At 39.0% G+C, this 25714-nt stretch overlaps 1 protein-coding gene across 2 annotated transcripts in view; it reads left to right on the forward strand.

The window, feature by feature from the left end:
- Positions 1-25714, forward strand: part of BRIP1 (BRCA1 interacting helicase 1) — a 50903-nt gene that overhangs the window by 3381 nt on the left and 21808 nt on the right. Inside the window, exons 6-14 of one of the 2 annotated variants that reach the window (XM_042026412.1) lie at positions 214-351; positions 5351-5641; positions 6100-6321; positions 6618-6817; positions 9642-9774; positions 10299-10450; positions 10536-10707; positions 10821-10958; positions 11315-11476. In XM_042026412.1, the coding sequence (XP_041882346.1) occupies positions 214-351; positions 5351-5641; positions 6100-6321; positions 6618-6817; positions 9642-9774; positions 10299-10450; positions 10536-10707; positions 10821-10958; positions 11315-11476 (1608 nt within the window). The remainder of the gene's footprint in view (positions 1-213; positions 352-5350; positions 5642-6099; positions 6322-6617; positions 6818-9641; positions 9775-10298; positions 10451-10535; positions 10708-10820; positions 10959-11314; positions 11477-25714) is intronic. The other variant, XM_042026414.1, reaches the window with a different exon arrangement.

Genomic DNA, 25714 nt, shown 5'->3' on the forward strand with positions numbered 1-25714 from the left:
AGCAAAGCAGAAAAGCTCAGTAATAACTACAGATTTTTTTAATAATTAAAACTTTATAGCTTTTCCCAAGTTACTTTTGTGTGGCTTAGATTTGGTTAAATTGTTAGCAAACAGTGATGCCCACTGTAACAGACGCAGCTGAAACAAAACCAGGACTGCCAGTGTGAGCACATCCCTCTGCCCAGTGCGTTTTTACATTGTTTCTTTCCCCAGCAGGTTAGAAAACGTCACTGCTTTGCAAAAGGAGTGCAGCTGGTTGATGCTTTAGAAGTTTATCACCAGAGAAAAAACGGAGAGTTGACTGTTCACTCTGAAAAAAGCATGAAAACCACTAGTTTTGCTCCCCAAACAGTAAGTAATACAGTAATATCTTTTACATCAGGAGTGTTAGTTCAACAGCAATTTTAAACAATATTTTATGTGATGGGATTTTGCATGAAATGCAGCTTAATGAAGTTTCAGCAAACATTGCACGGTTACAGCTAATGCAAAGGTTCCCCAGTGTTTTGGTTTTTATTACCACTTTCTATAGCAGAAATATCACATCAGAAGTTGAAATACAAATTTGCACCTCTTTCTGCAGCTTTGTTAGGCATTTTCTGCATTTCTTACTCTTTGAAAATGATAGATTTTACATAAATGTTTGTTGGAGCAAAAGCAGTCGAAGAAGAAATGTGGGGCAGTAGAGAGCTGAGTGTGAGATGCCAAGTTATGTTAGTGATGTAGTCACCACAAAGGAAACCAAAAGCTATAGGATTACTGTAAGATACTGGGAGCTAAATATTTTCTTGACAAAAGTGAATCTATGTTGTAGGCCATTTGATGGGAGGTAGTTTTTATTAATTTTTGAAAGCTCTGTAGATTTTTGAGTAAGATACGAAATGCATTTTGCCACTGAGCTTCAGTTGGTAGTCTGAAATCTAAACGCCACCAGAGTGTGCTATTGATTTTCAAATAAAAAGGCCTTTCATCCTTCCTGATTGTAAAATTTCCTGTGGTACTTTGGTGTGGGTACATGAAAAATTTGCTTTAAACCTTCTAGAAATTTCTCGTATAGAAGAAAATTGAAAACTAAACTATATACTGTTAGTTACATCTTTAGAAAGATGTAACCTAAAAAGAAAGAGGGGGGGTTATTTCTATTAAAGTTTCTTTCTAAGAATGAAAGAATAAGGTATTACTTTGCTGTGAAGAACTTTTCCTTTAGCAGACTGAGAACTTGTCTGGTATCAAGAAACAATTGCAGGAAGTAAAGCCTTATTTCTCATTTAGTGGTTCTGAACCTTAACTGCATTTAGTTTAGAATAGGAAGGTCATCACAGCATAGGCTGTTAGGTGTAAAAATGCTTTTATAGTGTGGCTTAGGAGATGAAGTCAACAGAGCTTATGTTCAACACTTACCATAATGGACTGTGTATTTAGGGTGATACAATAATGGGATAGCAGCATTGTCTTGTTCACTGAAGTACCCCTGCCTTTGAATAACCTGTGTTTTGCAGTGGTCAGTTCTCTGCTCAAAGCAAATTTAGTTTCTTGTCAAGTCCTGTTTATACTCCCAGAAGGAGAATGGGGTGGTTGTTGTAAGAGCATGAGAGGTGCTGCCCAGCGCTGCTGCATCACAACACCTGCAGATGTGTGGGTGAGGATCCAAGCCTGTTCTCAGCCACTTTCAGTCCAGAGCCTGGGAATCCATCTCTGGCCCTCTGCTATTAACTCCTGCAAGGGAGGGCAGTTCCAGAGTGGGGTTAAAGGGGAAATTATACCCTCAGGGTACTGTCTTGATTACTGCTGTCAAAGCATATGGCCTGAGAAACTGGGGCAGCTGCGTTAAGGAATCCCCATTTCTACCAGGGAAAGAAAGTAAACAGTAAATGGAGAGTAGTGTAACAAACACTTGGGGTATCAAAAAACAACTGTGAAAAGAATCTGTCTTAATGTGCTAGCCCATTGCAGTTTAACATATTGCTTACAACCTGCACAATGGGGTTTGAGTGACTTCTGTTACACATTCCAGGGGACTGGCAGCCTGTTACAATCAGGGTCTGGACTCCAGAATGGGCTAATTTACCACGATGAAGAAAGTTGTGGATTTGTATTACATGCTCTCACCTGACACCGTATCTGATCCTTTTCCTGCTGATTGACGTTTTGAATGAGCTCTTTGAAGCAAGTTCCAGCTTAATTAAAACGTTTGCTTGGTTAGCAGTGATCTGTGAAAGCCTATGATAAATATTGAACTGGGTTCACCTGCTGGTGACTGGGGGAGGATAAACAGCTGCTTTGTGTGCTTTAATCAAGAGGCTGCAGCAGCAGCAGAATGCTGGGCTTTCTGAGAGCTTCGAAAGGAGCAGTTGAAAAGCTCTGGTAATGTCACTGCTGATATCTCCCTAGATTGTGCTTGTGTGATATTTCACACAAGAGGCATTCACTGCTGCCGCATTCAGGCAGCTTTGTAACTGGGAAATGTAGATGGAGATACGAAGAACTCTTCTTACCTCTTTGTGTTTCAAAGATCACAGCCCCAGTGTTTGTTTAGCTCTATTTTACACACAGGACAGGGTGGTGGACTTGATTATTCCTTTTTTAATCGGACTTCCACGTTTTTGCCATATAAATATTGATGTGATACGCTGTTTTATCTACCCCTGACAGAAGTACAAACAAGCTGCATTAGCCTAAGGTCCATATAGGCTGATATCTGATCTCTAATGGCATCTGTTACTGGGTGTTTCTGATTAAATACTGCAGAAAGTACAGGAGGATCTCTTTTTGCCCTCTTCCAAATGAAAATCCCTCTTTCAGATTCCGACAGCTGAAAACAGGTTTAGTTCTGAAGCCAGAGGGTATTATGAAATGCAGTTCTGTTGTCTTAATATGAATTATTTCTAATCAGCCTGAGCCCCAATTCCTTCATAAATGAATTGAAACATTTTCCAATTTTTTTACAGCTAAACCGGTATCTCTGTGGTATAAGTGTAAAAATTTGTGCTTTGAGGCAACACTGACAAGGAAACCCCTTGTTCAGTGGGGAGTTTGCTTTCTTTCTCCTGTAGGAATGGGAGAGGAACACTACATTAGGTATTTACTATGTGATATCCACAGTCAATTCTTCTCAGAGAAATACAGAATTAAAATAGTTTGTTGTTAATAAAATTTAAAGATGTATTTTAAGAATACAAGTGCAAATCGACGCAGTCAACTAATGTGCAAAGAACATGAAGAACTCAACTTTTAAACTGTATTTTAACCAATTTTATGAAGTTATTTTTCATTATGAAGGACTTTCTAAGGAGGTTTTATTTTGTTAATGTATTTGGGGCTAATGGTGTCTGTGGCTTTCAGATATGCTGTGACTACTGCAGGCAGTTTTATACTCTTAACTACTTACTATAAAATCAACCTGAGTTTACAACTTTCTCAGTATTGTGGGTTTGAGTGTTTTTTGAACGTGAAACTTTTTTCAAAGTTAAAGGTAACATTTTAGTACTGGAATAATGGCTAAAGTGCTTCTTAATGCCAGTATTATACCAATTCCAAACCTCTTAAACCAAACTTTTAAGCCCCCCTGTAAAATACTGTAATTTATAAGCCTCACACATAAGAGCACTTTATTTCTTTTTTATGAAAAGAATAATATCTGGTGTTTTAAGCCCATCATAGGAGAACCTTCTGTTCATGTTTTTATATATTAATTTGAGCTGCATTTTCCTGTTGTTCTAAGAACTCTTGCAAAACAGCTGCCTGATGGTTCTTAATATTTTTCTATTATTTTTATTTGGCTTAGCATAGCAGTGAAATATTAGTGGTAAAGGATCATCTTGGTGTCCTGTGTATTGTTTTTACCTCTGAAAACACAATCTGACTTGGATTAAAATTAAAAGATAGATGTGTTCTTAAAGGCCCTGCACAGTCACTGCCTCAGTTATATTAATTTTTAGAGTGGTAATGTGGTTTTCATTATTTCCAGGAGCAAACCAGAATATAACTGATAGAAATATCAAGGTACCATTTCCACTGGAGCTTTCTGTGTGAGCACAGAGCTGGGCCTTGCACATATGTAACATATACCATATGTCAGCTGTTTCCTGCTTGCCTGTTGACAAGAGCCCCATTCATAACTCTTCTTTTTATCCTTTCAGTGAATAAGTAATTATTCAATATAGAAGGCAGGATATTTGGAACTGGCTATTTAATGTGGCAGCACAGGGTAATGAAATCTGCTGTTACTGGCAACCTGAGAGGGGAATGTAACAATTCCAGCATGGGTGTAACTTTATCTGCTTTGAGGCCTGTTTATTTGGCACATCAGTGAACCTTTTATCCCAGTGAGTGGCAGCTCCAGAGGGTTACATTTACATGCTTTCTATCATGTATTGTAATATTTAATGGCAGACAAGGCTGAGTGGGCTGAGGGTAACACGAACTTGCTTTTCCTTGGAGTGGAAGCTAAAGACAGCTTGATCCCCAGAATTGTGGTGTAACACACAGCATGACTTAGCATTTGTTTATAATGGATAATCTTACTGATACAACAAAAAGGGAGGGAGCAGTGGGCAGCTACATGTTGTTACCTGCACTACCACCTGGAGCCCAAATACAAACTCTTTGACACTGGAAGAACTCTTTTATTTTTCACGGGAGGTGTGTTAGGACATGGTTATGCTTGAGTTCCTTGTTTCCTATGTGTCTTTTCAAATTCATCATGACAATTTCATGTCATTTGTTCCAGTATTTAATGTTCTGAAAGATGGTGCTTCTCAGGAAGAAAAAGATTGGCTTTTAACAAATATTTTACAGGATTAGGTTCTGTTTAGAATTATTCCCTGTGCTTCTTTTATTCTCCTGGTTCCTCGATGGCCTTTGGCAGAATGGCACAGCAAACATGTTTCTAATGGAGAGTATGTGGTGTAGTCTGTTTTATCTGCACACAGAGCTCCTGAACTGTCTACATTTCTTCTGCTTGCTTTAAGGAAAAAATTTATTTTGAGTGCCTGTTCCAAGTTTTCTTCATTGAAGGTGTTGGATTCTTGCTCTGTAACTGGAGTGTCCTGAGCTGAAGCTTCAATGTGAGAAGCTTTATTTGCATTATTCATGTGTAAATATTCCACTGGATTAATAATTCTTTCTGATTGGGTTATGATAAAATTATGATTGCTGGAAGGTTTTTTAGAGATTTCCAGGCAAAAGGATGTGGTGCTTTAACATTTTAGAACTTTTTGCAGCTTGATGGGCTGCCCTGGTGACTGAACCAGCTATCCCAGAGGGCACTTTCCTACCAGACCATAAGCAGATTTAGCACATTCATCTCTCAGTGGGATTTTGTTAATCATTTTTTTGTCTTGGTTTGCAGCCTCCTGGCCCTTGCACTGAGTGTTCCTGTTCTTTTGGAAAAGAACCTGATAAAGATCCCAGTCACGCAAAGAAGAAAGAAAATGGAGATCGGTTGTGTGTTCCCAAAATTTTTTTTGGGACACGAACACACAAGCAAATAACGCAGATCAGCAGGGAGCTGAAGAGGACAGCGTATTCTTGTGTCCCCATGACAATCCTTTCCAGCAGGGATTATACCTGTATTCATCCAGTGGTATCCCACAGTAGTAACAGGAATGAAATGTGTGTAGAATTGCTGGAAGGAAAGCAAGTGAGTAGTTTTGTTTGAGAAAATGGGCATTCATTAAACAAAGTCAAATTTAACAGCTGGAATGAGTAACATTTTCTATGTCTTTATATTATGTTGGTTAAATGCCACCTGGTGATTTGGTTAAAATTAAATATTGTTAGAAAACGTTGATACACAGTAGCAATACTGCAAAAAATTATGATGACAGGAATGAGATTTATGACTGCCAGGTTAACACTGTAGTAAGACTTAAATTATCATTGGGTTTATAGATGAAGATGAAAGAAGTGTCCTTTATTGATGTACATTTTAGAAACATGGATTTACCTGACATGATGTGTTATGGTCTGGCATAAAAAGCAGCTGTTAGAAATGTTTCCAAGAAATAGCCAAATGCGTGGAACATTTGGAAGAATTAAGCCTACTTGGTTTTCATTATTTCTTGTACCCACGAAGTCTCTGCACTTCTTTGCTTTCAGGGCAAGTCCTGTTCTTATTACCATGGTGTTCATAAGCTCAGTGAGCACCATGCCCTGCAGTCTGCATCCAGGGTGTACCAGGCTTGGGACATTGAAGACCTGGTGAGCCTGGGCAGGAAGCTTCGTGCCTGTCCCTATTTTGCAGCCAGAGAACTCATGATGGAGGCAGACATCGTGTTTTGTCCTTACAATTATCTCCTGGACCCACAGATCCGGGAGAGTGTGAGTATATTTGTGAGAAACATGGGAAGAACTGGAGTTAAAAAGAAATTACCCACTGAATATTATGTTTCTATGGTCAACTGATATCCCATTCATGTCCAAAATAGTATCAACAAAATAACTCCTGGGGTTTTTTCACCCTTGGATATTTTCTAGATTATGGAAATTGGCTCGAAACCTGGAAAGCTTCATTTGCACTGTGATGCAGAATATGCATTTTTTAACAGGATCCTGTTAGTTGCTGTTTCTCATGTCTTTCACTCTATTTTACTAGACAATAATTATAATTTTTTTAGATGGACATTAAGCTAAAAGACCAAGTAGTCATCTTGGATGAAGCCCATAACATTGAGGACTGTGCTCGGGAGTCCGTGAGCTACGGGGTTACCGAGAGCCAGCTCAGAGCTGCCCGAGAGGAGCTCGATTTCATGGTCAACAACAACATCAGGCAGAAGCATCATGAGCCCCTCCGAGCTGTGTGCTGCTCCTTGATAAAGTAAGGCAACTTTATTATTGCTTTATATCAATGAATATTTTTTAAAATTACCTTTCGATTGATGGCATAAGTTACTCTGTCACATCAGATAAAATGCAACCAAGATACACTTGAAACTATGCAGTTGTTTGATTTATGTTCATTTGAGGAATCCACAGGGGTTTGATCTATTAAAAAACTACTGGTCTCACATGGAAACATTGAAATTCTCTTTTGAAAAGTGTTACGCTTTTGAATGATGTGCTGCTCTTTATGGGGCTTTTTTGGACTCCTGGTTTACAAAGCTTGGTATGAAAATTTTTGGAAGATAAATTTTTGTATTTTACGCATTTGTTTGCTTATTTGACAAGTAATAATAGCATTGTTTTGTCAAAGAATTAATTAGTTCGTGTTTATAGAATGCCTTTAGAGCCTTGGACAGGAGGTATTTGGAACGGGTTGGAACCTTTTCTTGGAATCAGATTGGAATCTACCAAATTCTTCCTAGTTGAAACTGAATTTGTCAGTCATGCCCTTTGTTTTCCCTGGGAAACAACTTCTTGGGAAGAGGGGAACATAAGTTGCAAATCATGAGAGGAGATGGAACAAAAGAAAATGCACAGAAGCCCAGGAGGAAACAAGAGGTTCAGGGCAAAGTCTTTTGGGTGAAGTGAAAGTATCAAAGTCAGCAGAAAAAAGTGAATAATGCTACAAGTGGCTTTGCAGTTAACTGAATTCTGATTCAGTGTGTGAAATATCTTCATTTTGCTGCGATGGACTGTGGAGCACAGCACTGGAGCAGTTCATTCTCCCATCCTCACTCTCTTCTCAGAGTTAATGTTTGTGTCACACAGAGACAAGGGACTTCTGCTTGGCAGAAGCCAATTCTCCTACCTTGGGTATTTCAAATGTTAAACTTTAGTAGAAGATAAGAACAGCATGGCTGGAGATTTGATTGCCTCAAGCTTTTTAACCTTATCAGGAAAACTAAGGTTGATTGTCTTGGCAAATCTGCCAGCAGCATGAAAAGCAGTTGCTGGAAAGCAGAAGACTGGGTGTAATAGCCAGTAATAGGTAAAATGCTCCTGCACAGGGACATGGCTTTGCCAAATGCATGGGTAGCTAGAAAAAAAATCTTATTTCACTTCTAAAGATCCTGGGCGCTCATTCCAGAAAGCACTTAAGGATGGGCTTAGTGCCACAGAGGTGCTGCAGTGACCTTTGTGAGGAATTTGAAGATAGACCAATGGAGGTGTGCTGGCAGGCTCTGCTGATGAGATGCACATTTACCAAGGCTAATCACTTTGTTCAATGGCATATGCTGTGTCAACAGTGGAATTTTCTGGTAGTGAGGGAAGCAGCAAATACACTTCCTGCAACTGAAGGCATGTGTGCAACATCCATTCATTCTTTTCCTGGAAATACTGCATACGGCAATTTTCACTTCAAAACCAGAGATACCTTTCTGGGAATCAAGCTAATTTTATTTATGCTTCCTGCTTAGCACTAAAAATAATTTAACAGGCATTTCAAGTAAATGCTTCAATGTTAGATGGAATTTATTTGAGATTTAGGGTGGTTTGGGGTGATATTTGGCAATTGTGTTAAGTTTGTATTTGCATTTTTTATTTCAAAAGTGTGTGAGGGTGTTTGAAGTTCATAACAGGGGAACATTTTACATTTCCTGAGGTGTTTTATTCATTGTAAATCTGTTTAATTTCTGTTGTAGGGGTCCTATCCTAATTTTGGTTCCAGGTCTTTTTGATATTACATTTGAGAAATTGGGGCCAAATTCTGCCTGTGTTAGTGATCACTATTCCTTAATGAGATATAGCAAATTATAGCCAAAGAAGTGATTGTTGGGGCAGTATTTATGGGGTTTTGTTTGCATTTAACCTGGCAGAAGGGAAGTTATATTTTAATTGTTCCATGGATCAGATTATTTGCGGTGACAGGGCAGGAAATCTAGAACTGAAACAGTCACAGTGCCTTGCTCTTGAGTTGATAATGATGAACTGATTTTGCAGGTAAATATATTGAGCTGTTGCAGCACTGACAGCTGTCTTTTTGATGCCTCCTGCCTTTTGATGGAGCAGACAGCTCCGGCCTTTCCTGGAAGGGACGGAGGGAGGGAGCTGCCTGCTTTTGTAGACAGAGACAAGGTCTTGTGGTACTGCAGGGACGAAGGAAGACATGGTCACTTAGAGAAAATTTCAGCTCTGCCACAAATGAGATAATCTCCATGTTTAGCTCGTGTTTTTAGCAGTCAATCACATTTTGCATTGTGTTACAATTATAATTCTGCTTCCCCTTCAAGTTGCAGCAGTTGCCAATACCTGTGGGTAGGCTTAAATGTGCACTTTTTATTGCCTCACTTTCCTTTGTATGTGTAAATATTAAAAGTGTTCACTTCATGCCTCAGGATTTGTTCTTAATTGGAAAGTCAGCAGTTGACAGGGATGATAAACCAACCTGCATCAGTTGGAGCAGTGATGAGTGGCTTTAGATATGCAGCAGAAGTCTTGCTTGAATGAGCCTGACATATCATAAGAGAAAATTATATTTTGATTCCTTTTCTTTATTATAAAGGTATTATATAAAGTATAAACATGTGGGGAGACATTTTATTCTCACTTCAATGAGCTGCATTCAGAGCAGTTCTGTAGGAGTTCAACAGTGAAAAGCAGGCATAAAGGAAAAGCAGAATCTCTCTACTTCCATGTAGTAAAACATTTATCATCATCTTAGAAGTCTGGTGCAATTTTTGAGGTTTGGTTTGTACGTGGAAAGTATCTCTAAATCTCTGAAATCAATGCTGAGATGATTGCTGCTTTTTCTTTTTCAGCTGGTTGCAGGACAGCTTTGGGCAGCTGGTAGAGAGAGCCTATGAAACTGCCTGTAAGGTGTGGAGTGGCAAAGAAATGCTCAACTTTTTGCACAAAATGGGAATAACTGGGATTAGTTTTCCCATTTTACAGGTAATGTTGTGTGCTGTATAAACGAGCACCACAATGCATAATATTGGTGGTGTTAAACATCTTAAAATGTGCATAAGTTAAATGCAAACAGATCTTTTAATTTACTGCAATGCTGAAAAGTTGTCTGAAAATGATTCCTCTTGAAAACTGGGAGTAATCCACTCGAGCTGCTGGAATTTGTGGAGAATCAATGTTTTGAAGGATACAATTGATCACATACAATTATTTAAATTGAACCATTTGAGCCAGTGACAGTTTTGCCTGTTTCTATCCAGCATTTTTATTGACTGTTGAAATGGTTTTACCCTATTTTCAAGTTTACCGCTCCTTTCTGTGTAAGCCAGATATGTTAAAGCATTGTTAAGAATTGAGAGCATTTTTCCTTTTCCCTTGGCCCTTCTTTGCCCCTTTCCCTCTGACTTTATAGGTATTTAAAATGAACTTTTAAAGCGGTGAGCTGACAGTTAACTTTGGTTTTGAGAAGTCACTTAAAATGTTGTTAATATGGAATTTGCCTCTTACAGAAACACCTTGCTACTGTCCTGGAAAAAGAAGAAAAAGTGTCTATGTATGGGAGAGAGGAACTTATTGAGGTGCCAGTTGTGAGCCCTGCAACACAGATAGTGCTCAAAGGCTTGTTCATGGTCCTTTCCTGTCTCTTCAAAGATAACAGCAGGTCAGGTCTAACATTTATGAGCTGAATGCTCACAGTTTGATTGCTTAATTGTAGTTTTTACTGATATTTCTCTATCTCTGTATAGATTTGCAGATGATTACAGGGTTGCTCTACAACAAACTTACACCTGGATGAGTGAAAACCAGCATGATGATGCAGATACAAGTTCCTTCTTCACAAGGCCTAAGCACAAAAAGAGTTCAAGGCAGAAAACCCTTGTCCACATGCTGAATTTTTGGTGCTTGAACCCTGCTGTGGTGAGCTGAGTGTGAAGAAAGCCTAAAATAATCTGAGTGATAACAAATACATATCAGATCTAAAAGTGATTGTGTTGATTTTCTAAATTTCTGCTTTTCTTTTTCCCACCTAGGCTTTTTCTGACTTAAATGAAGTTAGAACAATTGTTCTGACATCAGGCACACTCTCTCCCATGGATTCCTTTTCCTCAGAGCTTGGTGTGAAGTTTTCCATTCAGCTGGAGGCGAATCACGTTATCCGGAATTCCCAGGTAAACTGGCCATGGTTTTCCCTCTCCTGAGCTCTAATGCTGCCCATGGTACAAAACCCAAGTAAAAGTGATGACAAACCACTTCTGTCAGTTAAAAGAAATGTCTAGACTGTTGCTTGGCTTAATGCAATAGAAAAGGACATTTTCAAATGAACAAAGAGACACATTTGCTTGGAAAAGGTAAAGTTATGCTATATTGGTAACAGCCGTCTCATATCAATTACTGCACTTTAAGTACTGAAATGAATTAAAGAAATAGCTCAATATTTCTTTCACACTTAAAATGTCATTACTGAACCTGATGTAATTTATCCAGCCTGATTTAGAATTAACTTCTTCCATGTGGAACACCCCAGGTTTGGGTTGGCACTGTTGGAGCAGGCCCCAATGGGCGGAAGTTGTGTGCAACATTCCAGCACACAGAGACCTTCGAGTTCCAGGATGAGGTGGGAGCGCTGCTGCTTTCAGTTTGTCAGACAGTTGGCCAAGGAATTTTGTGCTTTTTGCCATCCTATAAGGTAAGGAAATCTGAATTCCCATTCTTCCCCTGAAACCACACACCTTTGAAAATGCACTGTGTGATCTTCAGTTTCATGCATCAACATAGAGAAATGTTTATCAAATAAATGTATTGTAATAATGCAGTGGGATTATATTGTTACTTCTTGGCATTCAGGTTTGTTTTCATGGGCGAACATGTTTGGTTTTTCTCAACAGATGTTCTTATTAACACAGATAATTGTTTCAATTAGCATTAACAAAAACCCAGCCAGATCCATTATTTTTCCTTATGTTGTTTCCCTGAAGGTTTGGAAGCTGTTTATTAAGAAAAAAATTAAAAATCACATCATGAAATAATACTTTCTGTATAACTCAGCAGCAAGAATGCCTTTGCATGTTCTTTCTACGCTATCAGAATGCAGAATTCATCCAGTTAATTTCTCCTTCCCTTGTTTCTTGTTCCATTTGACTGCATTGGAGATTGGAGTGTATTTTTCTTTAGTCAGGGGAATTGCTCACTGATATTGGCTGAAAGGAATCAAATTTCTCCATTTCAAACTTATGTAATATCTAATTTCACTGACAACAGATATCTAATTATGGTTAATCTGGATCTCCCAGTAGTTCTGCTTTCTTCTCTATTTGTTGTTACTGTTGTTTATGGTCAGGAACAGGAATATAAACCTGCACTATAATTCTGTAGCTCACACTCATTTTTCTTGTAATGCTTGCCACAGGTGTGACTTCTAAAATTTTAAATATTTATGATTTTTAAAAAACATCTTAAACAAAACACAAAAAACCTCTCAAAAAACCCCCCCAAAAAAAGTCCTACCAAATTATTAAAAACCCCAACATGATGGAAATAGAATTTTAGACTTTTCCCTCATCTCTAAGGTTCCTAAACAGAGAATATTTTACAAAATGAAATAAAAACTATTTGTTCTTTTTTTGCAAACCCTTCATATTTTGTTATTTAGCTGGCAGGCTGCAAAGGGAGGGTTGTTTCTTGCCTGGGTGTCTTTAGGAATTGGAACCACAGTGCAATTCCTGACAGTAACCATTAGGTGACCACATCAGACCGGGTAATGTAAGCCACTGAAAAAAGCAGATTACTGACCATAAATTTATTTAACCCCACAAAACTGTGCACTTTCATGCAAAGGAAATGATCTGACAAGAAATCTCCAATTTATTTAAGAATGTAACTGGAGCATCTTTCAGTTTCCAGTGTTATCTTTCCAAGTGTGTCATGTTGAACAGTTGATCTTCCATATCCAGACCTGACAAATATTTATGAAAGTTTTTATGAGAATAGTAATGTGAATTGCAAGTAGAGAGAGACTTTGTAATGACATTTAATAAAGGAGGAAAACAATTGCTGGCCAGCTCTGGAAGCCTTCCCCCTCCCCTGCCCTTCTGCCTCACTGAAAGGTCACCCCGGACACGCTGAGTGTGTTCTGTTCTTTGTGGGAACACTTCCCTGAGCCCAGCAAAGTATTGATAAATAGAAATTGCAGACAATTGAAGGATGATATTTTAAAATCACATTGCCAATATTTTTCTATGGATGCCCTTTTTCTTTCTACTACTTTTATTTGGGAATGGGTTGCCTTTAAGTCTGAGATTAATATGTTGAAAATACAGAATAATGTAAGTATATTAGTACAGGGAAAACAAGGTATTTTTCTTTCATCATCATACAGAATATTTGCATTTCAAAAGTGATTTTCACAGGAAATTGCTGCCTCTCTTTAAAAAACTGCAGCCTTCAAAGGAATTTTTCAAGGCTGTCAAGATCTGATTAATACACATGGTCATGAACCTCACTATTATGAGTTAAGCAGATTTTTTGATGGCTCAACCTGTTCTATGAATTGAAATTTCAGCTTTGGAATAAGTGAAAAATAAAGGGTTTTTTCCATATCTGGAAGGCTGAGGACAGTGCTCTGTATTTTAAGTACCTTCTATCCAGGTAATTTGATGGAGCTGGAATTTAGTTAGGTATGTACGTTGGATTTCAGTTTGGAATTACTAGATGCAATATGAATGTGGAAAAAAGCAGTAGTAGAGAAATTTCCCTTTATCTTAATCAGGTATTTGAGTAAATATATTTTTAATTGAAGAGTGATTATTTAAAATAGATGTATGGCAAATATCTGGAGTTAATAGTGCCATAGAGAAAAATATATGGATGGGAAAACAATTCATTAGCTGTACACCCCCACATTTGATAGGTGTCATGGTTCACTTGGGAAAAATCACAAACAACATGGAAATTTTTAATGTCACTGTTGGAGTTGGGGCACACTGACTTTTTTAAAAATCAGCTTGATCTTAACATTCACTAAATTCCAAACTTTGATCATTTTTAAGGCTCCTAAAACTGGTGATACTATGCAACAAAAATGCATTTATGTGAAAATCAGTAGCAACTCCAGCAAAAACACTCTATAAAAGAGAATATCAGAAGGTGAAAAGATTGCTCAGAAATCTAAGATGCTTTTAAACAAGATTAAGATAAGGCCCATTAGGGCTCATGTTGCCGACCTGTCTGCATTAAGATATATCTTGCCTGGTGCCTGCATCTTAGATGATTCATTCAATATGTGTCATATCAAAGTCAGGGTATCCAGCAAGGAGAAAAATGCTAATGCTTATAAATTTTAGTGATAATCCATCATGATGAATTAACTGACCTTTCTTAGTAGTTTTGTTTTTTTTTTTTTTTTTAACGAAAGCAGCTTTGGACAATGATGTTAATGTCGGTGGGTTTGGTTTGTTGTGTTTTCCTTCAAGGCTTTGTTGGTTAATTCGATCTGCTAATTGAGGAGTCAACACTTGGAAGGAAAATTTTTACAGTTGTTGCTGGAGAGGGTTTGAAATGAGTGTGTTCAACAGGAAAACTTATGAACTGATAAGAATTCTTTGCTTGAAAACCCAAGCTCATTGCAGGGAGGTTGGACTGGATCACATTTAAAGATTCCTTGCAGCCCAAACTATTCCATGATTGTAAATTGTGCCATGTGAGTTAGGAGGGTGGCATAATTTGCATGAATTAGCAGTACCCAATTAATGCTGCATTCCACTGGCTGTTTCCCTTGAGAATTTTGGGGTGAGGTTGTAGTGATGATATACAGCAACTTTTGCCACTTGCAAAAATAAATGCTAAATTCCACATTTGAATTTTTATTTGTCTCATAATTTTAAGAGCTGCTAGTTCAGAGTTCAAGCTCTGTCAGTCTCATCCCATTTTCCTGCCCTCTGGGCTGATCATGTTTTCTTGAGTGGGAACAGCCAGGATTGGGTGACAGCAAATCCCTTTGGACTGGAACTCCTCTCTTTGTTGCTTGGCTCCCTTTCCCTGTGTAAGGTATCCACCAAACCTGCAGTGGAGTCTCAGGCAGGTGTTGTTTGCCCTTGTGCTGACAAACCATTCTTGGCACCCTCACACAGCTCCAGATAGGCAGGAATTAACAATATTAATTAACTCTGTGAGCAGTGTGGAGCTCATTTCAACAGATTGAGAATCTTCAGGTTCAGGGAAATTATTTGGAATAAACAGGAGGGACCTCAGTTTAACCTCTGGCTGTATCCACATGGATTTAAACCCTGGCCTGATGTAAATGTGGCACCCTCAGATATGACAGGCTGAGGGAGGGATATCATTTCGTGATTAATTCTCAATGTCTGGCTCTTCATTTCAGACAGAGCCTTTTCTTACTGAGATACATGAGATTGGTAGAAATCCTTTTTTTCAAGAAGTGTTTCAGTGACAGACAATGAATAGAACTCTGAAAAAAACAATAATTTCATTTCTAAAACTTTCCTAAAACACGGGTTTGTAAATAAATTATAAAAAACCCAGTTTTTCTGCCATCAATAAAACAGCAATGCTGTCTTCAGACAACTTTTATTTATTTAATAAATTACTTCAATGAATTTCCAAAGGATGGTAGTCTGTTTAGCCCAGCCTATTAAAAGCATTAGGATTTGAGCACTGGCTGTTAAAATGAGTAAATGGCAATATCACAAAGTTAAACAAATGCCAAAAAACATTTTCCAGAGTACTGGGATTGTAACAATACCATTAATGAGGGCAAAGAGGTTTTAATGCAATTTGCACATTCTAAAGTTTCAAAAAGAGGTTTTGAGTTAGTGCATTATTAATGTTCTGAACATCTGGAACTATGTAAGAGCCACAGACATTGAGCAAGTGCAGGGTTTCCCCACTAGGTCTGATGCTGACTGATTTCCTCCCTAGCCAAAAGCTTGTTTTTAGAAGTTTGAGACAGTAAAATGACAATATCCAGATAAGAGAAAAACATTCCACAGCGTCTTTTTGCTTGTAATGTGTATGGAGGAAAAATTGGAAACCATTAGGTTTGTGCAGTTAAAAGGTGAAATTGAAATTAAATAGGAAAATAGTTCTTTGCACCACAGATGGGGACTCTGTGGTGCAGGGCTTATGTGAGGAATTATCTACTAAGTTCCATGGAAACGCTGAACTTTTTCTCTTAGGTGTATTTGTCCCTGTACTATATGCAGGGATAAGTGCTTCATCAAGAGTAAAATTCTCCTTGATGTTCCTGTTGACAGCTGTAGGAGTGCTTTGAAGAAGAGATTTACTCCTGTGTGTAAATATTTGCAGGGTGTAGGGATCTGTTCACGTGGTTTGTGACAGAAATTTCTTCTTTAAAGTTACATCAGCATTAACTTTCTGCATAATTTTAATGTTAGAAAACGTAATTGACACAGTTACAGCCTTAAAATGCTACAAGAAACAAGAATGTTTCAGTGTGTCATCCAGTTTTAGATGTTTTGACTGCAGCTAATGCCCAGCATCACTGGGATGGAAAGGAAAGAGGCCTTTAAACAGGTTTGGCATTTCAGGAGTAAGTTATGAAATAATTGTAAATTAATAATGATGCTCACTTTCTGCCCAGCATTTGCTTTCTGCTCCCAAGGGAGAGGTTTCCTCTTACTCCAGAAGCCTCATTGGTTTGAGCCAAACAGCTGCAGTGGTGCTGTGACAGCAGGTGAGAGACCCCAAAACCAGGAGAGGGCTTTAGGGACAGAGTCCTGGCATCCTTCTGCCTCTGCGTGGAGCCTAAAAGGAGAGCAAAGTGAGGGAGCAGTAATTAAACAACCCCTGAAGAGCACTTGGGGCTTGTCCTGGCACTCTGGACTGTGCAGTGCCTTGGAAGTGCCAGGAGTTGTTTTGGTGGCTGCCCCTGAGAAGGGCTCTGACACCACCATGACCCCTTGGGGGTTTATTTCTCTTTGGAAGAAAAGGCTCCTTGCCAGGTTCTAAAGCTGGGCCTTTGGCCTGCCTCTGATGGAAATCTTAGGGAAGTGATTTCTATCTGATGGGACATGATTTGGGGAAAATGTGCTCTAGAAAAGCTGAATTCTAATGGCTCCCACATTACTCATTTCAACATTTGCACCTAATAAACATAGATAGAATTTCGTTTTACTTGTCTGTTATTATTTCTTCATTGCTTGTTTTTTGCTCTTCCCCTGCACTGGTAGTTTTCTTTTTGAACTTTATCTCAACTTCTTTATGTTTTATGGGGTTTTTTTCTCCCATTAATCATATACAGTATCTACTTTCAGTTTAATTCTCTATTTTCCATCGTTCCAATATCAGTCATATAAACTGTCTAGCTATTGAGGTTCTCACAGTCATCCAAAAATAGAATTATCTGAGGTGTCTTCTGAGAGCTCCAAGAGCTCCTGTAAATCTTAATGTGATTCCTGAAGTCTACAGTTTTCCCATTGACTTGGGCATAGAAATGTCTGTAAAACTCCCTGTGTGAGAGGGAAGATTTTAACCGTTCCCTCACAACACTTTGCTGTCTTGGGCACTATCGTGAAATTGATTCAAATAGAATAAAACAGTAGCAGAAGGAATAATAAAGTCCATACAAAAATAATTGGAATAAGAGTTTTTGTATAACCAGGTATATAATATCTTTAATGTCATCAGTTCAATCAAACTCTGCCAAACTAAATTGCAGATGGAGCTGGCAGTTCATACCCTGGCAGGATCATTTCTTGTGGAATTGCAGAGGCTACAGCAAACTCACAGCCAGAATAGAGCTGGATTATGCAAAGAAATAACTGAAGTGTTGGGTAGTTGAAGTTCTCCTAAACTTTTATAGTGATTTATTACAAGGTTTTCACTTAGAATTTTTTGACCTTGAGTTGTCTGAGTTTTGTAATTTTTGGTGGTTGTTTTTTCCCCACTGCTTGGTTACCAACAGCAGGCCAAGGTAAAATTTAGCCTTTGGGGATAACTGACAATCTGAATAATTGCAAAATGTGTTTTCCTTCTTAAATTGTATGACAGGATCATAGTTGTACACACCAATTATGGAGTGATTTTCCTGATTTCTGGGAAATTAGAAGACAATCCAAATGTTAGAGATGCTTTGAGACCTTAGAGGAGATGATCCAGGAGCCTGTGGCTGAATGTCTAGGTTCTTTCCCCTTTCCCCATGACTGTTCTTGTGCTATTCTGTGGATCTCCTGAACAAAGGAAAAGTTTTTATCCTTTATATTCATTTTTTTCCTAGTTAGTTTCCAGGTGGTCTTGTGAACTGAGGTGGCTCATCAGGAGGTCAGAGAAGTGTCAGACAGCTCAAGGGAAGAGATGATATTGCACATTCAAGATTTTTTTTTTTTCCCCCCAGTCTCAGGGATGAAACATTTTCATGTTTCTGTTTTCTTTTAAATATGTTTTCCAGTGGTTGACTGTAATTGGAGAATCTGTAAAGATCCTCCTTTGGAAATTCTGATTTTTTTCACTATGGCTGATGTTCTGAAGCTGTTGGTGTGAGTTTGCAGCATCCTTAACTGGCTCTGTCTGACTGTGAATTAACTAAATAACTGGAGAGGCACTTGGGTGAATATTCTGAGTGACTGGAAATGTGGGTGAGGTGATATGAAAGGAGTGACCTGTTGTGACTCCTGGTGCTGTGCAGAGCCTCAGCAGCAATGGGATTGGAGCTGTTTGCTGTCCGTGTGCACCTGTCCCTGCCCTGAGACCCTTCCCTCCCACTGTGTTCCTCCTTGTGCTGGAATGTTCTCCTCGGCCCGGGGGAAATTCCCACGTCTGCTTTGGGTCCCACATTCTCTTTGTGAATTACAGGCTGCAAGGAATGAACAAACAGGCTGCTCATGACTTGCTGAACTGCTGTGGTGACCAGCAAGGGCTGTGCAATTATTCAGGTGCCCTGTGGCGCTTGCTTTTTACACAGAGCAGATCCTTGCTGCTGGTGCTGCTCATCAGATAAAGCCCAATCCGGAGCGACAGTCGTGGCAGATTATTGGATATTATGTCTAAAAAAATTATCTGCCATGCTGGCAGATGAGTGTTTGGCCTGCGGATTTCACACCCTGAGAGCTGGGCAGTTTAATATTTTATTACACTGTTAATTTAAATACCCTGAGCAGACAGCATCAGGAAAGTAAACTAAAAATCTATTATTGTTTCTCACTTCTGAGCTCTGACTTGTCAAAGTGCTGCAAGCTGAATTGTTGTAGCTCGTTAACACATGCTCCAATTTCCCTTGTAATTAACACTTTCTACTTGCATATTTTTCCTCCCATTTAGGTAGGAACTGCATTGAAAATGAGTTTTCACAGTCAAGAAGTTTGCACTCTGTGAATGATGGAGTCCTAATAGTAAATAACAGAGTGAACATGTCTTTTTCCTCAGGAGCTTTTAATTAGAGGGAAAGAAGGCGGTTGTGAACAGGGAATAATATCCATAATCAATTATGTTTTTGAGAAGAAGGTGATGTTGCCCTGGTTATTTCTGAACCTTTACAACCTGCAGAGTTCTTGGTCCCTTTGCTATGTCTGTGAAAGATTCACTGTCTGATGTGGGAGAGATGTGACTTCTTCATGTGTGAAAAACACCAGATATGAGAGAAAATAACTGGAAAGGTTATATTTAGGGAGCATGTTCTGCATCAGCAGTGTAACAGCTTATACAAAAATCTGAATATTAAATGTATTGAAAGGAATACTTGGGCCATTTTAAATGCAGAGAAATTCTACATCATTGGGAGGTCTGGGAGCCATCAACTTGTGTCTTAGAAAATTAGAAAAATCATGCCTCAGTTTTAGTTCCTGATTGGGTAAGCAAGCTTCTTGGTGAGAACATTTAATTAGTGAGTGATGTATTCTAAAGAGTATTCGTTGCATTTTGATTCATTTTACAGCTCATTAGTGGCTTGATTTTTAGCAAAAATATTTCGAAACAAACAACTTGCAGTGTGCTATATTAAAAACTTTGTCTTCAACTTTTACGATCATGAGGTGAGAAATTATTTTCCTAAGAATTACAAAAGTCTGTTATTTATTTCTAAGGTTTTTTTAGGGTGACAGAAGGGAAGGAGGGAGGAGGGATAAAGTTGGCTACTTGGAAGAAATACCTTATTTATTTATTTATTTGGAATTGTTTAATATATGTGGTAGAGGGATATTAAGCATTTCCTGTTGGGACACGGGGCTTGGGGAAGAGAGGAGAGGCAGCTCAGAGCTGTCACTCTGCCAGGCTGGGGCAGGTTCCCAGTGACAGGAGCTGCCTGTCCCCAGCTCCTGGGGGAGCAGCGTGGCCGTGCTTGGCCCTGGGCCTGGGATTAGGCTGCTCCTCCCTTTGGATCAGTTTTCCCAGGGGTTCTGTGCTTCACCGCTGATGTGCCACTAAGACAACCTTGTATTATTTTTTTTCCTCTATTCTGAAAACACGAAGAGGTCAGAGATGACTGAGCTTGGCTTTTGGCTGGGGAAGGGCAGCAGTGGAGATGTTGACTTCATCCATGGCCAGTTAATAATTTTCTTTTTTATTCCAGACCAAGACCTAAACCATCCTTTTAAAAATTATTTTTTTTCTGGAGAGGTCTCTTTGCATGAAGGCTTTTCTCTCCCTGGAATGGGAAGGTGTAATGATAGCCTAGGGTGGATGTACAAGCAGTTCCTGGAACACAGAACTTGTTATCTTGGTTAGTTTTAAAACCACAAAAGAAACCCTATTTTGAACCAGGTTGTTCCTAAACAGCTGCCACCAAGCTCAAAGACTGGACAAAGACTCTCCAGGTTGTTTGGGGGGCAAACATGTTGGGTTTTTTGGGAGAAGATTTCTATAAAAAAGCTTCTTTAGCTGTAGAAGCAACATATTAACTGTGTTATTCTAAAGTCTTTGGCGTGCAAAACATTTCATTTTTCATTACTGTTGTCGCCGTTCACGTTTTCCATTATTTAAGGGGGTTATTGAAAAATTGATGGTATGTTGGTACCAGAGAGACATCCTGTGGCTGCAGTGTTGATTTATGGCACATGGAACACACTTCAGTGCTTCAGTTTCCTGCTGGTGAGCGGCACTTTGTCATTGTCCCCAAAGAAAAATCCTACCGGTGAAATCCCCTGTGCTGCCCCCAAGTTGAGTGATGCATACTTTGCCTTTGAAAATGATGATGAATTATTCACCTTTTATTGTGCTGGAGTGTGCACATGGTGATCAGAATCTTGTTCATAATACAGAGTTTTTCACCATGGTCAGGGTTTCATTGAATTATGGAGTTGAGTTGCACAGTAGCTTTATCTCTTTTTTTTTTCTCCTCCTTTTTTTTCATTTCCCCTGCAGTGTCTGTGTAGACGAGCACAGGTTTTACCCCACATTTCCCACCATATGTGGGGATCTCAACACCATTCTTGGTCCGAAATATTTGGGTTTATTTCATGTTTGTTTAAAATTCTCCTTGAGAAAATAAGTACAGTGCTTCTCAATTTAAAAAGACACCTTTTTCCATGGAAGTTCTTGAAAATCACACTTCCATGGTTTTAAAGTTCTATCCTTCAAACTCATTTTCTGCTGTGGGGAAATAGTGAGAGAGATTAAGTGAAAAATCTCCTGAAATAGCACAGTGCTACAGATTTCCAATCCAGGGCAGCTTTTTCCCAGGAGATGTGGTGAGGACGGTGATTAACAGTGGGAATTTAAGGCTCTGTTTTGAAAGTAAATTTTAGTTCAAAAATGAAATATTTTGGCACAGATATTTTTACTTTCTCTTGAAATGAAATTTGTTAGACTTGGAAGTTGAGAAAATGAAATTTGAAGTTTAAAATACCTTTTCTTGTGAAAAAATGTTTACATTTCGTATTGGCTCGGTCATTCAAATGAATGAACTTTAAATACCTTGTCCTGTGTTAGAACCCTCCCATAACATGAGGAGGGGCTGTGAATCAGTCTCTTGCTTAACCTTTCATGAAAATCTAATTGAGTGCAAACAACTGCTTAAATAATTCAATGGCCTCAGTTATTCTTGGCTGGTGGAGTCCCAACCCAAAGCAGTGCAAATGTCTGGGTGTTGAGCAAAATTGAAGCTTTTCTCTTTTTTTGATGAAGAATATGATTAAAATGACCTTTTGAAAAAGTGTACGGTGTGATCAAGAAGGAAAAAATATGAAATGTAAATTATTTCTACCAGTTGGGTAAATGATTTGTGGCCCAGAGGTGAATATCCTTTTACTCCTTCTCAAAGTGTATAATGTTTTTGGTGATTTTGATAAATGTGATTGGGTTGTTTTGCTTGCTTTCCATCCCTTTTGCTCTTGTTGAGCTTTTTATGGGGCTATTTTTAATAGTTCGAGGGTGCTGTTCCGAATTGATTTGACAGATGGGGATAATGGACATTAGATTTTATTGGTTCGTTAGCCCAAATATTTTCCCTCCTGTTTTTGGAAGGAAACTCGGTTTTCCTTTCACACCAATCCTTCCAGGCAGTTTGTTCTTGTCCCTTCAATCTTTTTTTCCCATTCCATCCCTCTGTTTCCTTTCTTCCTTCTGTTGTTTCCTTTCTGTTCACTTTTAACCTCAAAGGAATATTTTGTTGTTGCTGTTGTTGGCTTTTGTTTTGGGGTTTGTTTGTTTTTTTAACTAAAGATGAAAATGGAATAAATTAGTGATCCTATGACCCCACAGTGGTAAACTCTTTGTAAAGTCTTCTTTTTTCCCCAAAGCGAAGAGTTCCAATATTTCCTGGAGTTCAGTTTCCTGTAGGATTCTGGGTCATTTGGTACCAAGTTTTGGCAAAGTTTTTGTTCAAGAACTGTCAAATAATTTCTGCTAATTCTCTACTTTTCCAAGCCATCTTAATGCTTGAAAAAGCTAATTTAATAGGTACCTGTAATACCAGAAAAAGTGGGTGAAGTCTGGCCCGATACACTCTCCAGGGTTCCTTTGAAATAACAGGAATTTAGGGCCACTATGTTTAAGCAATGCCTTGATTTAATGACTGAATATGTTTTAGGATTATCACTAATATAGGGACAGTTCCATCCTTTCATAATGGAAGTAGAACATTCATCCAGGTGATTCTCCTGGGACCGGAGGGAGAGGGATTGGAACAAAAACTTCGAGCTGTAGGTAAGCAGCTGACTCAGCAAATATCCTCCTGGCAGCTTTTGAAAGGGAATGCAATACCTCTGGAATTAGAGCCATTATAAAAACATCTGTGCCTTGAGATCATCAGAGGATTACTTGAGTGGAAAATATGATGTCCTCCAGCCTAACAGCTTAAAGTTGCAGAAGGGCCTGTCAGAGTGGATAGGGGTTTTTTTGTTTTTATATTTATTTTTACTGAAAGGAAGAGAGGAGGCAGCTGATGCAGGTGGAGGTTGAGTTGCTCTGTGATACAAAAAAACCTGTACTTGGTTTTTTTGCAGACAGCTCAAATGGTGGGAAACATTTTGTAGTAAAACAAGGGAAGTGCATTTCTTTTTGACAGTGTCTCTGAATTTCTGGGTTTTCAGTAGCTGCAGAGTTAAAAAAAGAAGCCTCTTTGGTTGTGACACCTGTTATTTTTCTGGCAAGATACAAACATTGCAGAGCAATGGTTAGAGCAGCACTGGGAGTCTCTGTGGCACTTTCCATGTTGGTGGGTGGGATGAGAGCCCTGGTTTGTGTCAGTGCTCCCTTTCAGTCCCAGTCGCTCCCTTTTATTCCCAGACGGTGCATGCAGACAAAAATGTTGGCTCTACCAGAACCAAGTTCTCCTGGAGGGAGCCCAGTCTGGAGTAGCTCAGCCACAGCTCCTGTTGCCATCTCTGAAGTTTTGTGCTGCCTGCCTGTAGAACTTCTGTTTGACCCCTCAAACACGTTTCCAGCCCACTGGAGACACGCTTGGATTTGAAGCAGTGCTTATTCACAAAGAAAATCCTGGGAGCAAACGCAGGAAGAGCTCTGCTTGGGAAAAGGCTTTTAGATCAGTGGTGGTCCCTTGGGAAACTCTGACTTTTTGCACTAACAGTGGTGCCAATACTGTGATTTTTATTAAGACAAACCTAATGGCTCTTCCCTTTCTCTCCTCCAACTACCTGAATATTTGAATAACAATGAAAAGTGCAACTTCATATCATTACATAGAACCAAGATGAAAAAATAGCAAAGTTTGAAGAAGTGGGGTTATTTCAGTGTATAATGGCAGATTTTTAAGAGGGTTACAAGACGGTTGGGTAAGTTCTGTTCACCTTGGAATACCTTTTGTCCAGTTGCTGTATAAATGTAGGGGAAACAAGACAGCTTGTGGTTTTACAGGTGCATAAGGACACAATGCAGTTGTAACTGATAATTGTTGTTAAATGGTTAACAGTTGTTAAACTATCCAGTAAAGTCAGAGCTACTTTATTCTGCTGTCAGGTGCTGCTAAGGTCATTATCCTTTTTGTCCTGTACTACTCTGGAGCATCCTTGGATATTTTTAGGTGTTTTGTTGCTTCCCCAAGAACTTTTTGATGGAGGGATTATTTCTGTGATACCTTTTTTTCTCTGCTGGCAAGGTGTGATCCATTCATGATGTGAATCAATGCTAAAATATCTAAGGAATATTTTGTGTAAAGAAATTAGCAGGACAAGAGCTAAAATAAGCCAGAATTTTTCTGTTAGACTTTCTCTCTTCTCAGCTAATTTCTACTTCACAACTCCCTGTCAGGAGGTGATGGATCCTGTAGGAAAAGCACATCCCCAGCAACCTGAAATTAACTCCCCAAGTTTGATCCAGTGCTGGAAATTACAGTCAACTTGCCTTAGGGTAAAATACATTAAACAAATCTCTGGGTTTGTTTCATGACCTGGGAGCCCCCCTAATGTGATTTTTGGCACTGTGTAAAACAAAGCAGCAAATGGAAAGGGGCAAAGCTTCTCCTTTGTGGGCACACATGGGAGGGTTTGGCCTTGGAGTGCAGCATAATGGAAGGAGATGGTGAGAAAACAGCTCCCCTCCTCCCCAAACTTCCAGAATACTTCAAAAGCTGCTTAAAAAGGGGATTCTGGCATAGATGGATGGTAGAGCTAAACACTGAGCTCCAGGTTTTTATGGATCAGAGCTTACAGGTGTCTTTAAATTGCAGAAAGGAATAAAAGGGAAAAGCTATCCCAGTAAACATCCTTCAGTGCATGGGAAGATGACAGATTCTTTCTAACAAGATTTTCTGCTCTCCTGGAGGAAGACCATTTGTTAATAAACCATTTGAGAATCCATTTTTAAGGGATTTAATAAAATATACGCAGGCTGCCTTCCAGTGCAGGAACTATTATTCCCTTGGGTAGGAGGAGTGACTGACTGGGGGCATTAATGGTTCCTTCCTGTGATTCCTGGCATTAGATCTTGCTCCCATTTGCACTTTTCCAACCCAAAGTGAAATAATTTTTTATGAGAAACCTGCACTTGGTTCCTGGCTCTTCTGAGGCATGTGTGTGTTCTATATTTTATTTATTTGTATTCAGTCAGCTCCGTAATTCTTGTTGTTTTAGTGTCTGTCCATACCATGGGTCCTGTGTTTTTGTGGATACAAGGAAAGTTTCCATATCTAGCAAACTCCATTAATGGAAGAGGTAATAGCTGTTGTGTGAATTAAATGAATTGCTCCATTCTTGCCAAAGATTTCATGAATAATTCCTATATTTCCCTCAAAAATCATAGATTTTCTGTTGCGATGGTTGCTGTCAATGAAACAAGAAACCTGAAGCTCTTGTGGTCCAAGAGAGACCTGCCTGGAGGGGCTGGGGAACCCACAAAGAGCAGATGTTTTCTTAAGAATTTGGGTAAAGGTTTTCTCCTGCCATCTTTGCAGCTATGAATACGAGTTTCACTTCTTTCAAATATGAGAGGAATACAGTGGAATTGAGGGTCTAAGGAATTTTTGTGAGGGATCTTGCCCTTCTGGCAAGAACATTTCATAGGG

The sequence above is a fragment of the Corvus kubaryi genome, unplaced genomic scaffold (genome assembly GCF_017639235.1).
Source record: "Corvus kubaryi isolate FWS band 111438036 unplaced genomic scaffold, C.kubaryi_AGA036_p1.0 37284, whole genome shotgun sequence".
In the NCBI taxonomy this organism is placed as follows: Eukaryota; Metazoa; Chordata; class Aves; order Passeriformes; family Corvidae; genus Corvus; species Corvus kubaryi.